This window comes from Dipodomys merriami, unplaced genomic scaffold (assembly GCF_024711535.1).
Source record: "Dipodomys merriami isolate MVZ:Mamm:240054 unplaced genomic scaffold, mDipMer1.0.p SCAF_5, whole genome shotgun sequence".
Classification (NCBI taxonomy): Eukaryota; Metazoa; Chordata; class Mammalia; order Rodentia; family Heteromyidae; genus Dipodomys; species Dipodomys merriami.
In genome coordinates, this window is record NW_027206068.1 from 44,897,940 (window position 1) to 44,917,204 (window position 19,265).

Consider the following 19,265-nt stretch of genomic DNA (forward strand, 5'->3'; position numbering starts at 1 on the left):
CTCCTCCTCATCCTCTCTGCTTCCTCTGCCAAGAGAAGAGCATGTCAGTTTTACTACCCCCTCATCATCACATTCTGCCTCCCTATCAGCCCAGAAACCACAGAGCCTGTGCAGACCATAGACAGTAGCCTCTGAAAATCAAAGCCAAAACAATTCTTTCCTCCAATAGCCTCTTTTGCTCAGCTATTTATCATGGAGACAATGCCTAACACAGGTTTGCTAATACAAAATTACTATTAAACTCCTAGGTAGTATCTCAATATGTTATACCTTATCAATCACTAAGTTAAAAATCCAAAGCCTAACTCCATACCCTAAAAACTGGCAGATCATATTCCATGTAATATTTTACAATGTACACTAGTTTATCAAATTTCCAAAGCATTCTTAATCCCACTCTGGCTAGTTAGGGGAGGCTTTCCTTACCAGAAAATGTGTAGAGTCAAATCATGCTAGGTTTAAACAATTCAAACATCTACAAATACAAGAGCATCATTAAATCATCCAATATTCATGGTATTCCTTCAATTTCTTGGAGACATTTATAAACTGTAGGTAAAAACCTAAAGCTAGCCTTAATTCATGTTCCCATTAACCGAAATTCCTGGCCTCATCACTTTTCTCATCAAGCATTACGTTCACATATAATACATGTGTAATAGTAAATTCACTTTTTATATATTTCATTATCCTAAAATAGCCACTTAGCTTTCAAATGAAAATCTTCTGTAAAGCCTACAATACCAATGATTTTTTTAAAAACCCTAACAACTCCAGCTCTAGAACAAGTCTCCAGAAGTGACACTGGCTCCTATAAAATAAAACTGATATGATGAACTTCTATCAAGGACAAACACATCCAGAGTCATCTGTTCGGAAGTCAGCAGAAGAAAGACAGGAAGTCACGGAAGGACCAAACTGAGATGGGTGGGACAAGGCCTGGGAGAAGACCATGTGTGTGTGGCCATGTGTACAGCTGAGGCCCAGCTGTTTTCCAAAGCAACTCTGCAAGGTGAGTACTGTGAGTGCATATAAATATTCCCCTTGGCTTAGCTCATAATCCTCGTGATTGTGACAATACAGAAAGAAAAAAAAAAAGCTCACTTCATGTCTAATTACCTAGGATGATGAGATTGTATTAATATAAACAATTAGAGCAAAATTTTAGGTGTAGTATTTTTATTCTTCTCCCTGCCCAAGTAAGCCTGAGTGATTGAGCCTCCTTGTCCTGTTTGTCCCCCCGTTGCCAAAAGGAGCATTTTCTTCTGCCCGATTGCTCAGAGAGCACTTAAGCTTTGGCATCTGACTTGTAATGGGTCAGAGTTCGGGCAGAAGGATCCGTAGCATTGATCCACTTGGGCATCCAGTAATGGGTCAGCCAATCAGCCCGGCCTGGATAGTGGCGTTCAAAGATCTGACGGTAGTAATAGCCTTCTTTGGTCTTTGGAGTATTGAAGGGAAACTTCTGGGCAGCTGCTGCCATCATTGTATCATCAACCTATAAAAATAAGAGCAGAACAAACCAATGTTCTATTTAATGTAGTATTTGATCCGGTACCACAAATCAAAATGAAGTAAGAAAAGCATGACAATAAATTATACAAGACCCCTTAAGTCCTCTAACACCTAGAAAATGCTACCATAACAATATGCATAGCTACAGGAATTTAAATACTCATGCACTTATTTGTAGTATTTAGGGTGTTTAATTAGTTTGTACCTTAAATATCTGTCATTTGGCAGGTACCCTAAAACTGTTCGAAATCGTCAGTGATGATTAGTATTTCTCTCCTTCCTTTCTCTTGATTCTAGATATTAATATATAATCCTTGGTGTTACTTAACTCATATAATTCTTTTTAAAAAGATGGTTTATGGAGACTGTGGGTCTCTCCTTTAACCACAAAGCATTCAAACTAAATACAAAATGAGTAACTGAGATTGCAGAGCTATCCTGCTCTGTAAGATATAATGACTGTAAACACATAATACCTCGTGCTCAATGTAATCCTGTAAAATCTTGAACCAGGAGTTCTTGACTGAGGTTATTCCATCACTGAATGCTTCCTTTGGTCGCCAGAGAATCTCTTTAGGTAGCAGGTTGGAGTCCTCAAACGTCTCTCTCAAGAGATGTTTCTCAATCCCATTCTGGCATGAAAACAAACAGAGCATCAATAAAAGTCACTAACAGAACCTGAATGCAATGGGCAGTTTTTATCTAGAATTGATTTACCTACTTTGGGAATTCTCATTTCCGGTGGTAAAGACAAGTAATAAGAAGAAAATCGATGATCCAGAAATGGGACTCTTAGTTCAAGGCTGAAAGGGAAAATAAAAGATCTAAATCAAAATGAACACTTATTTAGCATCTGTCAGGTTAGATGATGGAATAGACCTTCCTGTAATCAACCAAACTGAGCAATGTCAACATTAGTCATTTTATAACTCCCAGTAATGACTGCCCCCAGAAATCTTCAAAGTAAATCTATCACCTTGAGAATGAAATTGCCCATTTAAGACTAGTCCCTTTGTTTTTTCCCTGAACACTTATTTAAATGTGCACCTCAGAAAACAGAAAAGCTAAGAGTCATGAGTAAACTAGTCATTTAGAATGCACCCTGCAGGGAGCTAGTTGTTGACATCTCTAATCCTTAGCTATTCAGAAGGCTGAGATCTGAGGATCAAAGTTCAAAGCCATCTTGGACAGGAAAGTCCATTTGACTTTTATCCCCACCAGAAAGCCAGAACTGGAGCTGTGTCTCAAGTGGTAGACTACTAGCCTTGAGAAAAAAAAGCTTAAGTACAATGCTCAGACCCTGAGGTTAAGCTTCAGGACTGACACACACACAAAGAAGAATGCATGGGTAACACATTCAACAAAAAATGTACTCACTACCTTTCTTACGTAACTGTAACCCTCTGTACATCACCTTGACAATAAAATTAAAAAAGAAAAAAAAAAAAAACAGTCCCTTGCCCAGAACAGTGTAAAGAGTAAGCATTTTCAGTTTATAAGTACAATGAAATGGCAGCATTTTCAGTTCAAAAGTACAGGGATCTTCTGTTTTATTTTTCTATGATGGCTTTGTGTGTGTGTGTGTGTGTGTGTGTGTGCCAGTCCCGGGGCTTGAACTCAAGGCCTGGGCATTCTACCACTTGAGCCACAGCTCCACTTTGACCTTTCACTTTTCTTAAGGACTTAAAAATAGCAGCAACAGCCTTCTCTGGGTGACTGAGATGTGGTAGAATGCCATAATACTTTAAAGATAAAAAATCTATCTGAAATAACCTAAGAAGGCATTTTCCCATTACCATGCAATACTTAGACCATGGCTAAGAGCCAAGCTTTTATTTTCTCTCTATAATGTCATCCTCTGCAACATATAGCCAATTGAAAAGAAAAATAACCTGGGTTACTCATGTTCTCCTTTTTGGTTTGGTACTGGATAGGATACATGTGTTTTTGCTTGTGCTGGCCTTGACTGTGTACGACTCCTATCTCCACCTTCTGAGTAGCTTAAAAAATAAAACCGTATGTGAAGATATGGACCTACCCATGGGCAGCAGTAGTTCGGTCTGCACGGAGAACGTCAAACAAATAGAGTTCCTTTAGAAGCCTCTCGCTCTCCTCCTCAGCCTTCTCAGGAGAAGGAGCCTATTTTACAAACAAAAAGCTAATCAACAGCTTTGCTTCTGGCACATAAAACGACTTTCATTTCTCTTTACATATTTTCTAGTACAGAAGACAACAAGATAGAAAGCTCAACAAGGTTAGGAGTAGATGACTGGACAGAGGCAGGCAATGCATTATAAAACAGGTATCCCCCCTTCTCAAATTGTTAGTGTGAGAACAAATAAAATGGCAGCCTTGGGAAGCAGCCATCATATCAGAAGGACTAAGAAACAAAAAGATGATTTTCATGCTTAACTGAAGAATGGATACAAACTCACAAGCTAATCACAAGACACAGAAAGGACAGAGGTAGAAAACAGTAATTCAGACTTCTCTTTATCTAGCATGAATATCCACTCCCTTTTCAAAGTGCTTACCTTATGGAAATATATGTAGCCCTGTGTAAGTTCATCTGACCCTTCTCCAGAGAAGACCACCACAGTATCTGTGTTCTTCCGAATGTACTTGGAAATCAAATACATACCTTAAATATAAGAGACATTAATTACTGCTAATGTCAACATAACATAACCCTCCATCTAAATAGAAGTGCCTTTTACTCCCATTTCAGAAAGAGCCATTTTATCCCCACATTAAAACTTACATCAACAGTTTCCAAAATAACAACCTTAATCCTTAACAAGCCATGTACGTGTGCATGTGTTTGTATGTATGTTCATGTACTTAGTCAAAAGTTACAGTAATAGTCCAGAAACCATTCCACAATTTTGTGCAGTTTTCAAAACTCTAATGTTTTTTAGCCTAACCCCGTATGAACAATGATTCAATTACTTGAAAATCAGGCCTTGCACACTGGCCTCCATCACCATACAAAAGAGTTTTAGCGGCGTTAGGATTCGCATATAGTCCCTAAGGGATCTGTTGTTAAGACCTGCTCTGCAGTGTGATGTGGGAGGCGGTGGGATCCAGGAAGTAATGCCTAGTGGGACCTTAGAAGGCAAGAAGGTAGTTTCTTGAGGAATTGCCATGAAACAGCCCTTCTATTCTTTTGCTTCTAAGTTTACCATGTGATCTCTCCCTCTTGAGTGTGCTCTTGGATGCCAACCACCTCCCATAAAGTATTTTCAGCATGAAAACTCCTTGAACATCCTAAAATACCTTACCTACAGATGCTCGAATTGTTGTAATGTCATAAGTTTCCAAGGAAAATATAACTTCATCCAAGGCCTGAATGCCTTCCTCGGAGTTAAAGAGGACTTCATGATGCTCACTTCCAATATGATTTGCCACCTAATTATACAAAAAATAATCCATATGCTTATTATCTAAATAAATAAGTGACACAAGTTAGTAGCTCACACAGAATTAAGAATTAAACAAGAGCAAAAAAAAAAAACCAAGATAAAACAGAGGAAATAATTACCCAACAACCACAGTAAGAAGAAACAACTCCGGACCACAACCTTGTTATGTACCCCATGGTGGCTACCCTCTCTGTTCCTACTTAACCACAAAAAGCAAATCTCCCATCAGCTCTTTCCATTCCAAGACTACAACCTATAAGTCAAGAAGCTCCCAATTAGTGTCCCACCCTCCCTATTTTAGCTAACCTTCCTCATCTCTCCCCAGTCCAACAAGTTCCCATTAAAACATAGAATGTTTCTGTTGGGCTCTCTTGAAACACAGTTCTTCATTCAGGATGCTATTCCCACATGGACTGGTTCTCCTCTTGTGCTTTGACTATATTGGGTTCGTCTAGCAACCATCAACTTGCATTGCTCTTTAGTCATTTCTTACCCAGTCTAAGTTCTAGAGCTAGAACTAGATCTATGCACTGAATATGTATACAAGGTCTGCTCAATCTACCATTCTAAACACAGTGCTCTAAAGAACAAAAACCAATTACAGTTCATATTCAGAAAGTACTTAACTATATGCTAGGTATGCTACATATTTTCTATGAATTCTCTGTTTATATCAAAACTACTCCATCCTAGACATCATTACTCCCCATACAGAAACAAGGATATGCACAGTAGAACCAGGATTTAAACCAGCCATCAGGCTCCAAAACCTCCAAGTTCTAATATTCAGAAGGACAGAACTGTTATCCATGTCTTTGTGAGGACAGTATAGGTCTAGTAGACAAAAGTATCCAGAACACAGTAGATAAATTGAACAGGAACTTTCAGCGCCTTACCTTCCTAGCAGCCAGTAAGTCAGGACTGTCTTCCATGCCAATAGCAAATGTCTGGAGAGGATACTGTATTTGGGTCTCTTTTAGTTGCTTCAGTAAGGTGGCAGCCACCAAGCTGGAGTCCAAGCCCCCTACAGACAAGAGAGCAAGTGCACAGGTTATGTGTCTTCATTAGACCAGAAGAGAAATGATTTACATCTCCATTACACTCTTAACACATCAGATCTTCCAGCTTATAAGCTGAAATCAATTTTTAATATGATAAAATATATTCTTACTGGAAGCTACAATAAAAGTTACTCTATTGGTTTAAAAAAAATGGAAGGGGAAAACAGGAAAGTATGAAGGAAGGGACTTATGACTTGTAACCCTTTTGTACAACTACATCATCATCATCATCATCAGTATATAGGGTTCTAAAGAATGTGTACTAACTAGCTTTTACACTGTGGGTAAAGTGTCTTTTCTATCAAAGTAGTTTGCTTCCTGTTAATCTTGTGAGAATTGATCTTCTAAAAAGTTCTTGCTTTGGCGGGCCAACTTGGTCCTTGTTAATTACATTTTAGGTATATCCTTTTCCTGCTGCACTTTAATTAAGCCGGTCTGCTCAGCCTGCTGGGTTAGAGCTAAAATTGTGTTTGCTTGCCAGAGTTTTGGCTGGTGAGTTTTACTTCTGCAGAAGTAAACCTTGCCTTGCCTAGTTCCTTTCAAGTTGATGTCCTTACTCCTATGTGACTCCCCATGTCCCAAACTATTTTTATCAACACTAATAAAGCTATTAGCTTAAGCTGCAGCATTACTCTGGGTATTACATATAACTTTGAAAAACTTGGACATTCTATAATAAAGGAAAGGTTTAATCATGTGATAAATTACTGAATCAAAACCTCAGTGATAGCTACAAATCATTTCATCTAATCATGTCCTAAATTTTTTTTTAACTGATCTCACCTGATAAAAGGCAACCAATCCTCCTGTCTGTCATCAAACGCTTCTTAATAGCATTGTTAAAAAGGATCCGCAAGTTGTTCTTTACAGTCTCTAACTCAAAACCTACAAGCATGACAAATAAAACCAGACAAGCTCAGGTTGAATTTGTTATTGAAATGAGGTACTCAATCACCCATATCCATGATGGCCATCACCCAAGAGTGGAGTCTGCAAAATCCAATGCATCCTCATCAAATCAAATAGGAAACAGGTCTCACCATGGGACAGGTGGGCACTTCTTACCTGGGAAGAGTTTTTCCACACTGTCATAGATGACATGTGAAGGTTCGTCTCTACAATGGTGATATTTAACCATTTCTACAGATGCAACTTTGCCATTTGGCTTTAAATCCAAAACTTCATAGTGTCCCGGAGGAAAAGGGTCCACTTTTAAAAAGGGAGTTGTGGAATGCTTCAAGGTAACAAGACCTACAAATTTAAAAAAAAAAAAAAAACTTTATTCAAATAAGATAGAACCTCACAGTAACTTTCATGATTAGTTAATATCCTCTACATGTCCATCTTCCTCTTTTAATACAAATGCATGTCTATACTGTAAACAAATTAAGAGGGGAAAAAATTCCCAAAGCTGTCCCATGTACTTTCTAGAGAGATAAAAATGATGGCATGGAGATAAACAGCACAAAGGCATAACTGAAAACAACTGGAAAATGATTCTTGATGTACTTTGAGGTTATTTGTAGATGTGGTCTGACGTCCAGACTTTATTTTCTGCCATGTGCGATAGTTAACGGCACCATTTTTTGAAAAGACTGTCTCTCACCTAGTGGACTGTCCTGTCAGCTTTATTAAAATCTGTAGTGCTCAAATCCTTTTCCCTAGTTGAAATTTCTGATCGATAAAGTCTATTCTCTATAATAAAGTAAATACAAAAAAGAAAAGACCTATCTGTGAAGAGATTAATTTAAATGCTAATTTCATGATATCCTGGCAATCATTTCTTTTTCATCACTGAAGTCTGGCAAATTCTTTAACCAGCAAAATGATCCACCACAAGGTACTCCTAATTTAAGATATTTAATAGTTGTTTCACACCATGTATGAATTAATCTGTATGATTTAAATTTTCCCAGGAACTTTAGAAATAACCCACCTAACAACTATTATGATCTTTGACACAGAAGTCAATGTTTCTTTGTAAATAATAACAGCCTAGCTTCACAGATACTCATTATGATTAATCCCAGTAATTTGCATGGCATTTAAATGAAAGACTAAGGACCCAGATGTTCACTCTAGCTGTCAGATGAAGTACATTACACACCCCTGGCCAGGGCTAAGGGTAATTAAAAGGTTTATGATAAGTAACAATCAGATTTTTAAAAAAGATTTAAAATGGAAAACTATACTGTAGATGATAGCATTCAGTTTGGAAAAGGGAACTGTTAAAAGTATAGACAAGAACAATAAAGCAACTTCAGAAAGTAAATTGAAGAAGAGATTATAGTTCTGTACCATGTGACCATGATTAGGTCTCTAGGAGACACGTCAAAGGAGACAAGAGACTCAGTGGAAGTGGGAGTTTACTTTTCCTTTGTGATCCCTTTGCCAGATTTGTCTAATAGTACTTCAGGTAACTCTTATGTAATACTTGCTCTTAGCTATTCGATTATACTAGAAATACCTAAAAACAGACCAGTTGTTTATCTATTATACTCATACTGTAACTAATTAAGTGACCTAGGACCCTTTCACTGATCTCATTAGACTTTCTAAGCCAATACTAAATCTGAATACTGAAAAAGATTTAAGGATGGCAAAGAGACCACAATGTGGGATATTATTGGTATCGAGGTAAAAGATAAAAGATGGCTGTCTTTGTTACATTTATTGTCAAAACACAACTAAGAATGTGTTTACCAGTTTCTCTGTCACTGACAAAATAACCTGAGATAAACAACTTGAAAGGAGGAAATTATTATCTTTTAAAGTTTTAAAATTTCAGCCCATGGTCACTTGGCCCTACTAGTCTTAGGCCTGAAGCAAGGAATTGTATCAGGGCAGAAGAATATGGCCACAGAAACCTGTTCAGCTAATGGTGTTCAGGAAGCAAAGAGAATAAGAAGAAAGGGCCAAGCTCCCAATATTCTTTGAAGACCAGAAAAATCTTCAACTTCCCAAGTCTCTAGTAGAATTTTGGATTGCCCACACTTTTCAAAACACACAAAAAAAGAAAGGCAATAATAAACACTCAGAAGAATTCTACCATTACCTTTAGCTTCTGAACAAACAGCCAGAAATCCATCTTCTGTCATGGCTTTAAATAAAGGTCTGACTCCATAGGTATCTCTGCCCAGAAACACTTTCTTATTTGTGATGTCCAGCAAAATGAATGCAAACACCCCATCCAACAGACCAACTGTTTGCTCAATTCCTCCTTTGTTATACAGATGAAGGATTATCTCACCATCCACATTGGTCTGGTACTCAAATCCAAAATGTTGTTGTAACTTATGGAAAAAGAAGAAAATGACAATATTAGGATGCTGTGCTTTTACTAATATTTTTATGGCCAAGTCCATCCAGTATGTGTTCTATAAATCATTTTATGATATCATCAAAACATGGTTTGTGGGGCTGGGAAGGTGGCTTAAGTGGTAGAGCGCTTGCCTTGCATGCCTTGCATGCCTTCCTCAGCACCACATAAGCAAAAAGAAAAAAGCCGGAAGTGGCGCTGTGGCTCAAGTGGTAGAGTGCTAGCCTTGAGCTGAAGAGCCGAGGGACAGAGCCCAGGCCCAGAGTTCAGGCCCCATAACCAGACCCAAAATAAAAAAAACAAAACAAAACAAAAACAAAAACATGGCTTGTTTTAATTTACAAGTTCTGTACAATAAGGCTGATTCCTTATATTTTCAATTTAGTGACAATTTTAAAATGCTGATGAATAGGTTACAGTGACCACTGTTCATGTACTGTGAGACAATAAGGGATGGAAATGAATAGTATCTATATATTATGTACATAATGCACATATGTTTACACAGTCATCCATGTTCCGCAGGGGTACTGATTCCAGGATGCTCCATAGACAGCAAAACCTGCAAGTACCCAAATACCTTACTACAAAATGTACAGTAAACCTTTGATCTGCATACATCCTCCTGCACAGTTTAAATAATCTCTAGATTTATAATACCTCATTCAACACGTTTTATAAATAATCATATTATGTAGGGAATTATGACATTTACAAATCTGTAACATGTTCAATGTCATAATTTTTCCTAAATATTTTACACATATTTGGTTAGACACACGGACGCAAAACCTCCTGATAGGGAGGACTGACTGTATATTACATTTAAGTGAAAAAAACAGTATGCCTAGTTGTCATGGCACCAAAACATGTCTGAGGAAACTGTCAACTTTTGGTTGAGGAACATGGTATCAATGAGGTTCTTCCAGTTCAGCCTTAGTGCTCTGCCTAAGAAAATAAAGAACACAAGGACAAGTTTATTTGGCACTGATCTCCAACAGATTAGTGATTCCATCCCAATAATAGAGCATGGCTCAAAACCAAACTGCTTGTCTTTGAGTAGATTACAACATCCAGTCCCATCTCTACTCCAACTCCACTGTGGCTCTGCTCACTGATCAAACAATCGCTCTACAGCCTTATCAGACAACAGGCCCCAAAGAAAACAGTAGAGATGATCAGGTCTCACATGCAAAGTAAGTTCTTCCCAATTCCAAAGCTCTTCACTACCACTAGCACACTGTTGATTGAGATTGAAAAATCCTCCTGTTCCTTTCTTTATATTTTTACTCATATAGTTAGGGACAGAAGAGGTTAATAAAAAAGATAGAAATCTTAAAACCTATTTTTTAAATTTCAAAAAGTGAATATATTTGTGTACAAATGACCTGTAAATCATCATTACAATACAGCTCATACCACAATGTGTGAATCCTCTGAAAGCACTCAAAGAACTGACCAGAACTGGCTTTAGCAGCCTCTACAGTAATTGGCTGGTCACTCCGCCTGGCTCTGAGACATAGCAGGATGATTCTTTTACTAACACTTTCCACTGATTCCCTCTGGGTTGAAGGTCTGAAGAATAAATGACCTGAAGTATTTAATAGAAACAAAAACCAGTTTCCCAAATCTACCTCCCCTTCTTTCAATTCCTTCCCTTTGGCACAAACTCTGCAGGCAATTAATTCAGAGGAGAGCAGTCCTGTTGGTTAACAATTCAATTCACACGTGACAATTCCTTCTTTCCTAAAGTTACACTCCCAATGCCAACCCTTAGGTAAAAGCCTCATATTCACCACTCCCCTCGCCTTTATTCCACCTCTCTCCACTCTTAGACCCCTCTGGCAGCAGCAAAGCCTGTGAGACTCTATCTCCAATTAATGAGCAAAATACCCTACTGTATGCATGGCTCAAATAGAGCCCCAAACAAAAACAAAACTAAAACAAACAAAACAAGCAAAAGTGTGTGATACCTTTGAAAGGTAAAAGTCTGAGGCAGTGACCACTTGTTGCTTGTTTCTGTCTAGCAAAGCAACACATGGTGGTAATCCAAACACCTGGTTGATTGTGTGCCTTTATAAGACCTGCAAATCCTTAGCTCAGGGCTCTCCTCCTAGGCTCAGCTGTGTCGGAGTGTAGGAGGAGGCGCGAGCTGCAGCCCATTTAAATAAAACAGCTGTAGAGTCTGACTCTCGGTAGTCTTCTTGCGGGGGTCCTGCGGCCAAAGCCCCAGTACGTGTACACACACACACACACACACACACACACACACACACACACACACACACACACACACACACACACACACACACACACACACACACACACACACACACACACACACACACACACACACACACACACACACACACGGGCTTTAAAGCAATGTTTCTGGCAATACTTTCTTTTTTTTTTTGGGGGGGGGGTCTGGTCGTGGGGCCTGAACTCTGGGCCTGGGTGCTGTCCCTCAGCTCTTCAGCTCAAGGCCAACACTCTACCACTTGAGCCACAGTGCCACTTCCAGCTTTTTTCTTTATGTGGTGCTAAGGAATCGAACCCAGGGCCTCAGGCATGCAAGGCAAGCGCTCTACCACTGAGCCACGTTCCCAGCCCCTCTGGAAATACTTTCTATAAACCTAAAATATATCCTATTCCTTAGATGGGTTTCTAGCTGCCCAAGTGGCATAAACTCAGATACTTGGCACACTATACAAGTTCTTTGTAACTATAACATATTTGGCTCGCCTAGACATTATTATATAATATTTAAGTTTTTTAACTTTTTAACTAGGCAAGTAATAATGTCTTTCTAGTTTAAAAAAAAAAAAAAGTATATCCTATTTCATTTAAGAGAAAATCCGGGCTAACATCACCCTGGTACAACCTAGTATTCTCATAGACATGATATTGATTTGATTCAGACCTGCAATATAAGAGGCACTTAACAAAAATCTGCCTCACCACAAAGGAAGAAAACACAAATTTTAAGAAAAAAAAAAGTGAAACAACAACAACAACTATTCTTTTAGACACTTGGTAGATGGTACTATGCAGCCTTTGGCTTTAAAATAGCATTAAAGCTTCTACAAGAATGTCCTTTTTTGTTGTCTTGAGGCAGGGTCTTACTATACAGCCTAGACTGAAATCAAACTTACAATCCTACCTGAGCCTCAGGGCTGGGGTTACAGGTATATACCACTATACACAGCTAAGAGTATCCTTAATCTCAGAAGAAAACTTGCTTACATATTTGGAAGGATAGTGTCATAGTATCTGCAACACATTGTCAAATAATTCACATGAAAAAGTATATGTGTATGTTGTCGAAAAGATGAAGCAAGTATTAATAATAACTTAATTTTTGCTTTTTTTGGACATTTGAAATTTTTTCAAAAACTGTAAGTTAGGGAGGATGTTAACAAACAAAAACTTTTAGATTATAAATTGAAACTGTTACAAAACAAAACCAAATAACCCTGAACCAGAAGACATGTCTCAAATTTGTCCTCCAAGAACCAGAATTTCCATCTACTCACCCACTCTCAGCCAAAAAATAAGTTTCATTTGATTAGAAAGTTGTCCCAACTTTAATGCTGCTGAATGTCTTAATGTACTTCACTCTAACTACCATTCTATCCTTTGTGGAGTGTACCATTAGAGTGAATATCTGTGTATTATAAACATTCCGTTAAAAACAATCTGTGGCTGGGAAAGTGGCTTAGTGGTAGAGTGCTTGCCTAGCATGCATGAAGCCCTGGGTTCGATTCCTCGGTACCACACAAGCAGAAAAAGCTGGAAGTGGTTCTGTGGCTCATGTAGTAGAACTCTAGCCTTGAGCAAAAGAAGCTCAGGGATAGCACCTAGGCCCTGGCCCTGAGTTCAAGCCCCATGACTGGCAAAAAAAAAAAAAAAAAAAAAGTTAAAAAAAAATCATCTGCCAACTACTTAATTCCATGCTTGCAAAACATCCTCAATTGTTGCTGCCCTTAGAAAAATATTCCAATTTTTGACCATGACTAGCAAGTCCTGTTAGATGGTCCTACCCATCTGCTCTTTCCGTCTGCAAATCCCAGAGCTGTTTCCTACCACAGAGCTTCTACCCATCTGGCTGCCCTCTGCATGAAATGCTCTTCCCAGCCTTGCCAGGTGCCCTTTGCCCATCATATCACTTCTCAGTCTCGCCAGGTGGCCTCTGTCCATTAGGTCTCAGTTCAAGTGCCACTTCTTCAGAACCATTTCTCTGATCTCTGTTCCTGAAAGTGCATCTTCAAATTCATCAGTTTAATATGTGTTCTAAAAGAAAGCCTAAGATAGCATGGTTGTTGTCTGTTCTCTAATACAGTAAGTTGCATTAGAGTCGAGTCCCAAGTCTCTTCTTTACCACTGCAAGTCAAGTGCCTTCCACAGAGCCAGGCACCACCTTGAAAAAAAAAATCTATGAGTCAAAATCGAAATAGAAAAGAAGGAAGGGAGGGAGGGGCAGAGAGCAAGGGAGGGAGGGAGGCAGGCAAAGAAGGAGAGAGGGGGGAAAGGACCTTTGTTGAGCAATGGTAGTTCATAATCCTAGCTATTTAGGAAGATGAGGCTGGAAGGAACACAGTTCAAAAATAGCCCAACCAGAAAAAGTTAGCTACTTCTTAATAAGAGCGGATGAAATGGAACACACCTGCTATTCTAGCAATGATGGGAAGCTAGGCAGACTGTGTCTGATTACTCACCTGGGCAGGTAACAAGACCCACCCCCCCCCCAACCTCTTCTTCCCCCACAATCTCAAAAGTAACCAGCAGAGGGCTGGGAAGGTGGCTCAGTGGTAGAGTGCTTGCCTCACATACATGAGGCCCTGGGTTTGATTCCTCAGCACCACATAAACAGAAAAAGCTAGAAGTGGCACTGTGGCTCAAGTGGTAGAGCGCTAGCCTTGAGCTGAAGAGTTCAGGGACAGTGCCCAGGCCTAGCGGTCAAGCCTCACCACCAACCAAAAAAAAACACACAAAAACCAGCAGAAAATTGGGCTGGAGGCATGGCTCAGCATTTAGAGTGCCTGCCTGAAAAGCTTCAGAACTAGAACTAGAATTCAAACCCCAGTAATAATAATTTTTTTTCAATTATACAAAATGTGAAATACTATTTTAGCCAACTGGTTCTGAGGTTTAATCCCATGAAGGCATCTTCTGGTTTCATCTTGCTTACCCTTCTGTGGTTGTAGATTTCACCATTGTAACAGAGCCACAAAAAGGGATACTTCCTCAATCGAATTGGCTGCATTCCAAACAGAGGGTCAACTACCGCCAACCGGTGGAATCCAAAGCAGCAGTTGGTGTAACCATTGACATTCTCAAAACGAAATGCATCCGGACCCCTGTGTGCAATCCTCATAGCACTCAGACACTGCACAGAAAGGCAGTCATCGCTGCCAAAGAGGGCCCAAATGCCACACATGGTACAACGCAGTTAGGAGCTCTCTGTGGAGAGAAAAGCAGACCAATCAAATAGTCAGTATCCAATCTTTTATTCCAGAAACCTGTATAACCCACTTCAAACATTGGCACATAAACCATGTTATCTCTAGCAGTTTTCCACTAGGTTGGCAGACACACACTGGTGGAAAGTGACTTAATTTACTCCCCACTATTCAAATAAGACAGATGACCTTTACTCCAGCCAAATACAGCAGCTTAGCAGTACAAGCCTGCATCCCTCTCACCTTAAAGTTTGGTTGTCAGCTAGTAGCACTCCGTAGCCTATCACTTCATCCTACATCCATTCACTCCCAGAACACACACAGGCAAGCTAGTTCTACTCTAGCCCCATCTTATTCTAGCCCCCAAATCTCAAAAACTCCTCAAAGATCCAGATAATGCTCCAGATTTGGACAGTGTCCTCTTAGGTCTCCTTGATAATTAAATGCCCTCTATCTGTAGTAAGTGTAGGTAGAAGATGGAGGATAAAATAGCAGATCATACATACTGCTCACTGTAATGTTAAGACATGTAGCTCTTAATAAGCACTTCATAACTTCTAGCTTTCAGTGACTTAGTCAAATGTGACTAAAGAACTAGATAGAATTAGGTATCTGATATCAGATACCCTCACAATAAATACTTCAACAGAAGATACAAAATATTCATAATCAAAACATCCTAAGTGACAAAAATGTTCTCAAATATTTCTGCTTCAAAGCTGCATTGGTTAGTAAGAATTTACACAGCAATATGGGGGAAAAGTGGGGTGGGGAAAGTATAAAAAATAAAACAAAACACATTACACACCCCTGTAAGCCAGAAAGCAAATAATCCTTACAAATGTCAACTGAATTCTCAATTTCAAATCATCAACCGTGGAAAAAAATCCTGTTTAATTTGGAAACTGCCAGCTCAAAAGTTATTTTAGCAAAATATCTCTAACTTAAAAAATTAACTACTTCTGTATTGGTTCAAAATGTGTGTCTGCTGCAAATGCCTAGATAATTTGGGATAAACATCCTAAAGGAGAAATATATATACATCGAAAGACAGAGAGAAACAGAGAGATAACAACATTACATTCATCACTTTGGGCATCCTTCAATATCATTTGTATCATGACGATCAAAGCTTTCAGTTACCTGTTTAGAAAGACCAGATTAAAATAACAACAAAAAAAATAGTTTTGACTCAAGCCAATTTGAAAATGAAATAATCACAGGTCCGTTGTGGTCTCTTTTATGCAGTTGGTTAAGTAGCCTAGAAGATTTACTTGAGAAAAATTCACTGAAGTAACTACTAATTCAATGATGTACCTACTAATCCACCTTTGACTCAATGCCAATTAAAAAGTGGGTTTAGAAAGTGCTTTGAAAATTAGGCGTGGCCATCAGGGCCATTTGCTGATGTCATCTTAATGCTAAATGAATTCCAGTTTTACTGAAGGGGAAAGAATAAATGTTTATGAAGCACACATTTTTCCAGCAGGAAGAAGCAAATCAAAACTATAATGTCACTTTTACTGGATTCGTCTCCTAAGAGGGGAAAAGGTACCACTTTTATGCTGTCTGTCCGGTGTTGTCTGTTCCCAGTAATTTTCCATTCCTTCAGCCTAAACTTCTACAGCAGTGCTGTCCAATAGGAACAAAAGCCATGGATGTAAATTTAAGTATACCAATAGCCCCATGAAGAACTTTAAAAATATAAGATTAATTGTAAACCTAGGGTGTGATTTCAACAATGTAATCAATAGTCAAAAACTACTGATGAGCTGCTTTACAAATCATCAATATCTGGTGTATTTCTGGCATCTCCACCTAAGGCTCAACTTACTTACGTAATGACATGTGGCTTGCAGCAGCTACTCAATTGGACAGCAACATTTCAGGGCACCACCGAGATAAACTTCACCATATCCCATTTTTAAGATCTCAGTAACCAACCAGTGGATGGGCTCAAGACCTACTTCACTATTCATTGTTCTAACAGCAATGGCATCATTCAAGGGACACGGGACTAACAATGCTTCCAATTAGTCAACCAGGGCCACGGGCAGTAGGGAATTAAATACTACTGCAGGCCAGGAGCTGGAAAAGACAACCTTGAGCTGGAAAAGACAAGCTTGTCCCTTTATTCATTTACAACAGTCACATTAACCGAAATCGGCCCTGGGGGTAACAGCAGGACAAGGCGTGTTAATGGTTTCGCGCTGCTTGGCTCTGGCCGCGGTCTCCGATCTTTGGGCAGGGCGTGCTCCGGCGCGCCGCGTCTCCGTCCAGGCTGGCAGGGGACCGACGCGCGTGGGGAGGGGCCGAGCGGGCAGGAGAGCGAGGCACAGGCACCGGGAATGGGAGCCGGAAGCGGTCCAAGCCCAGCCGGCCTCTCCCAGAACCAGAACCAAGCCTTTACCCACGGGGCCGGGCCACACCAGCCGGGGCGCCGGCCACGTGTGCGTCCCACGCAGGCCGCAGCCGGGCCCCGAGGCTGCTGACACCTCCCGCGCTTCCCCATCACCGCGGGAGACAGCAGGACGGACCACGTTCGTGGTCTCCGGGGCCGGCCAGGGCCCCGCGGCCGCGGCTCGCTCACTCCCCGCCGGCTGGAGGCAACGCGGAAGTCACCCAGTGTTTATTCTGGCCCCGGCGCTCCCAGGTGCGCGACCCTCGCCCGGGGGCCCGCCACGCCCTAGAGACGCGCAGAGCCGCAGCATCCGCCCGGCGCCCCGGACGACCCCGACGCGGGACGGACCGGGAACAGCACACCGCCCGCCGCCCCCCGCCCCTCCCCGGGGCGCGACCGCTGGCCGCGGCGCTGGGCGGAGGGGCCCGGCTTACCTGGGTCGGAAAGAGCCAGGCGAGCACGCGGAGCGGAAGGCGAGGCGGCGGAGTGGGAGCGCGGGGGGACGGCCTCCGCTCCTTATATGCGCCGGTCTCCTGTAACGCGGGCGAGGAGTTTCATCATGTCGGTGGGGGGGACCAACCAGAGCGCGCCGGGGCGGGGCCCGGACGGGCGGGCGCGAGGGGCGGGGAGAGGCTGACGCCGGCCCGGAGGCGGGGATGGACGGATGGGGAAGCCCGGGAGCCTCTGGGCTGCGGGAGCCGGCTGGCTTAAAGAGTAACCCGGGCTCCACCCGCGAGCCCGCGGGCGGTGAGAGACCGACACCCGCTCCCGGACGAGGTCAATGAAGCAGCCCGGAGAACAGAGGGTGCTGGGAGAGCGTGGCGGGGGGTTCAGTGGCTGGGTGCCTAGGACCCCATAAAATGATGCTTACCGAAACAAACCTCAGGAACGGGAAACAGGTTTTGCTTGATTATTCTGCTCGAGGTCTGGGCGTTTTATTTTCCTTTTCTCCTTCCCTTCTTTCTTTGGGTTATTCTCGCCTGCCTCTTCTGGTTTGTTATGTCTGTACCCTTTGTCTTGCACGTAAGCTTCTCTGATTTGGGGAGGGGAAGCGCAGAAATGGTGGGATGTAAGGCGAACCAACTCACCCACGAGACACTACAGCTTGGAGGGGGGAAGGGGACTCAGGAGGGGGAAAACCTGGGAGAGAAGGAGGGGGTGGGGGATACTGTTCAAAAGGAAATGTACTCATTGTTCGGTATATTAAGTAGGTAGTTTCCATTAGTTAACTGATGAAGACACCAACCACTATTCAGGTAGGAAAAGAATCTTATTTACAGAACTGCTGCCTCCACCCCCCCCTCCATCCCCATGGTGGAAAGGCGTGGCCAAAAGGGGGGAAAATCCACCCCCAGACCAGGACTTCTGTTGGCCAGGGACAGGAAGAGGTGTGGCCAGGTGGGGGAAAGGTGTGGCCACATTGGATCTGGATGTGACCTCAGGACCTTTGATCAGGTGGGAGGTGTGACCTGGGTCAGGACCTTTGATCAGGTGGGAGGTGTGACCTAGAGAGGGGGGTTAAACTGCTTCCAGGTGTGCTAGTTACCTAGGTAACAGATACTGTGTGGAAACAGCCAAGAGGTCTGGAGGTGTCTGCACAGGGCCTGCCATGCCCAAGGCAGACCTTACACTCATTACCTGATTTGCAACTGTAACCCCTCTGTGCATCACCTTTACAATTAAAAACATTTTTTTAAAAAGAATAACCTAGGAAGTTTGGCATGATGTTGCACTACTGGCACCTGAAGTTACCTGACCCTTCCCTTTTGGCCATTAGGGAAGCTTCTTGTACTTGTATTTGGCTCATGCATAGGGAAATCATCCCTAGGGCCGCAGATTGTCCCCTCAGCCTCGGCCACAGATCTCCTCCATGCCCCATAGACCTTCTAACAGAGTCTGATTCCTAAGTGTGGATATATACACACTGTAAGGCAGGTAGGAATCCTTGGAAGGTGGCCACCTTTTAGTAAATATAATGTGGATTTAATTACGTTCCTCCGTCTTCAGGCAGAATTAAACTTTCATTCCTCTGGATATAAACAGCTAACAAAGCTGCTATGTGGTTGGATGACAGTTCCAACCAGC

The 19,265-nt window shown here is 41.5% G+C and overlaps 1 protein-coding gene across 1 annotated transcript; it reads right to left on the reverse strand.

Moving 5' to 3' along the window:
• Positions 1–1,162: 1,162 nt before the first annotated feature.
• Positions 1,163–17,731, reverse strand: Asns (asparagine synthetase (glutamine-hydrolyzing)). The gene is made up of 12 exons (XM_069996547.1): positions 17,615–17,731; positions 14,509–14,780; positions 9,054–9,291; positions 7,064–7,249; positions 6,782–6,883; positions 5,834–5,961; positions 4,797–4,923; positions 4,050–4,156; positions 3,554–3,654; positions 2,237–2,318; positions 1,992–2,147; positions 1,163–1,498 (listed from the first exon to the last, which is right to left on the reverse strand). The coding sequence occupies exons 2-12, from the start codon at positions 14,755–14,757 to the stop codon at positions 1,289–1,291; spliced, it is 1,686 nt and encodes a 561-aa protein (XP_069852648.1). The 5' UTR covers positions 14,758–14,780; positions 17,615–17,731; the 3' UTR covers positions 1,163–1,288.
• Between the last annotated feature and the right edge of the window lie 1,534 nt (positions 17,732–19,265).

Excerpts from the sequence above, each read along its gene's own strand:
- Asns (XM_069996547.1), bottom strand. The coding sequence starts at position 14,757 with ATGTGTGGCATTTGGGCCCTCTTTGGCAGCGATGACTGCCTTTCTGTG. Across the intron at positions 5,962-6,781 it reads GATTGGTTGCCTTTTATCAG|GGGGCTTGGACTCCAGCTTG; the intron begins GTGAGATCAGTT and ends TCTTGTCTGTAG. Across the intron at positions 2,148-2,236 it reads CGGAAATGAGAATTCCCAAA|AATGGGATTGAGAAACATCT; the intron begins GTAGGTAAATCA and ends TTTTCATGCCAG.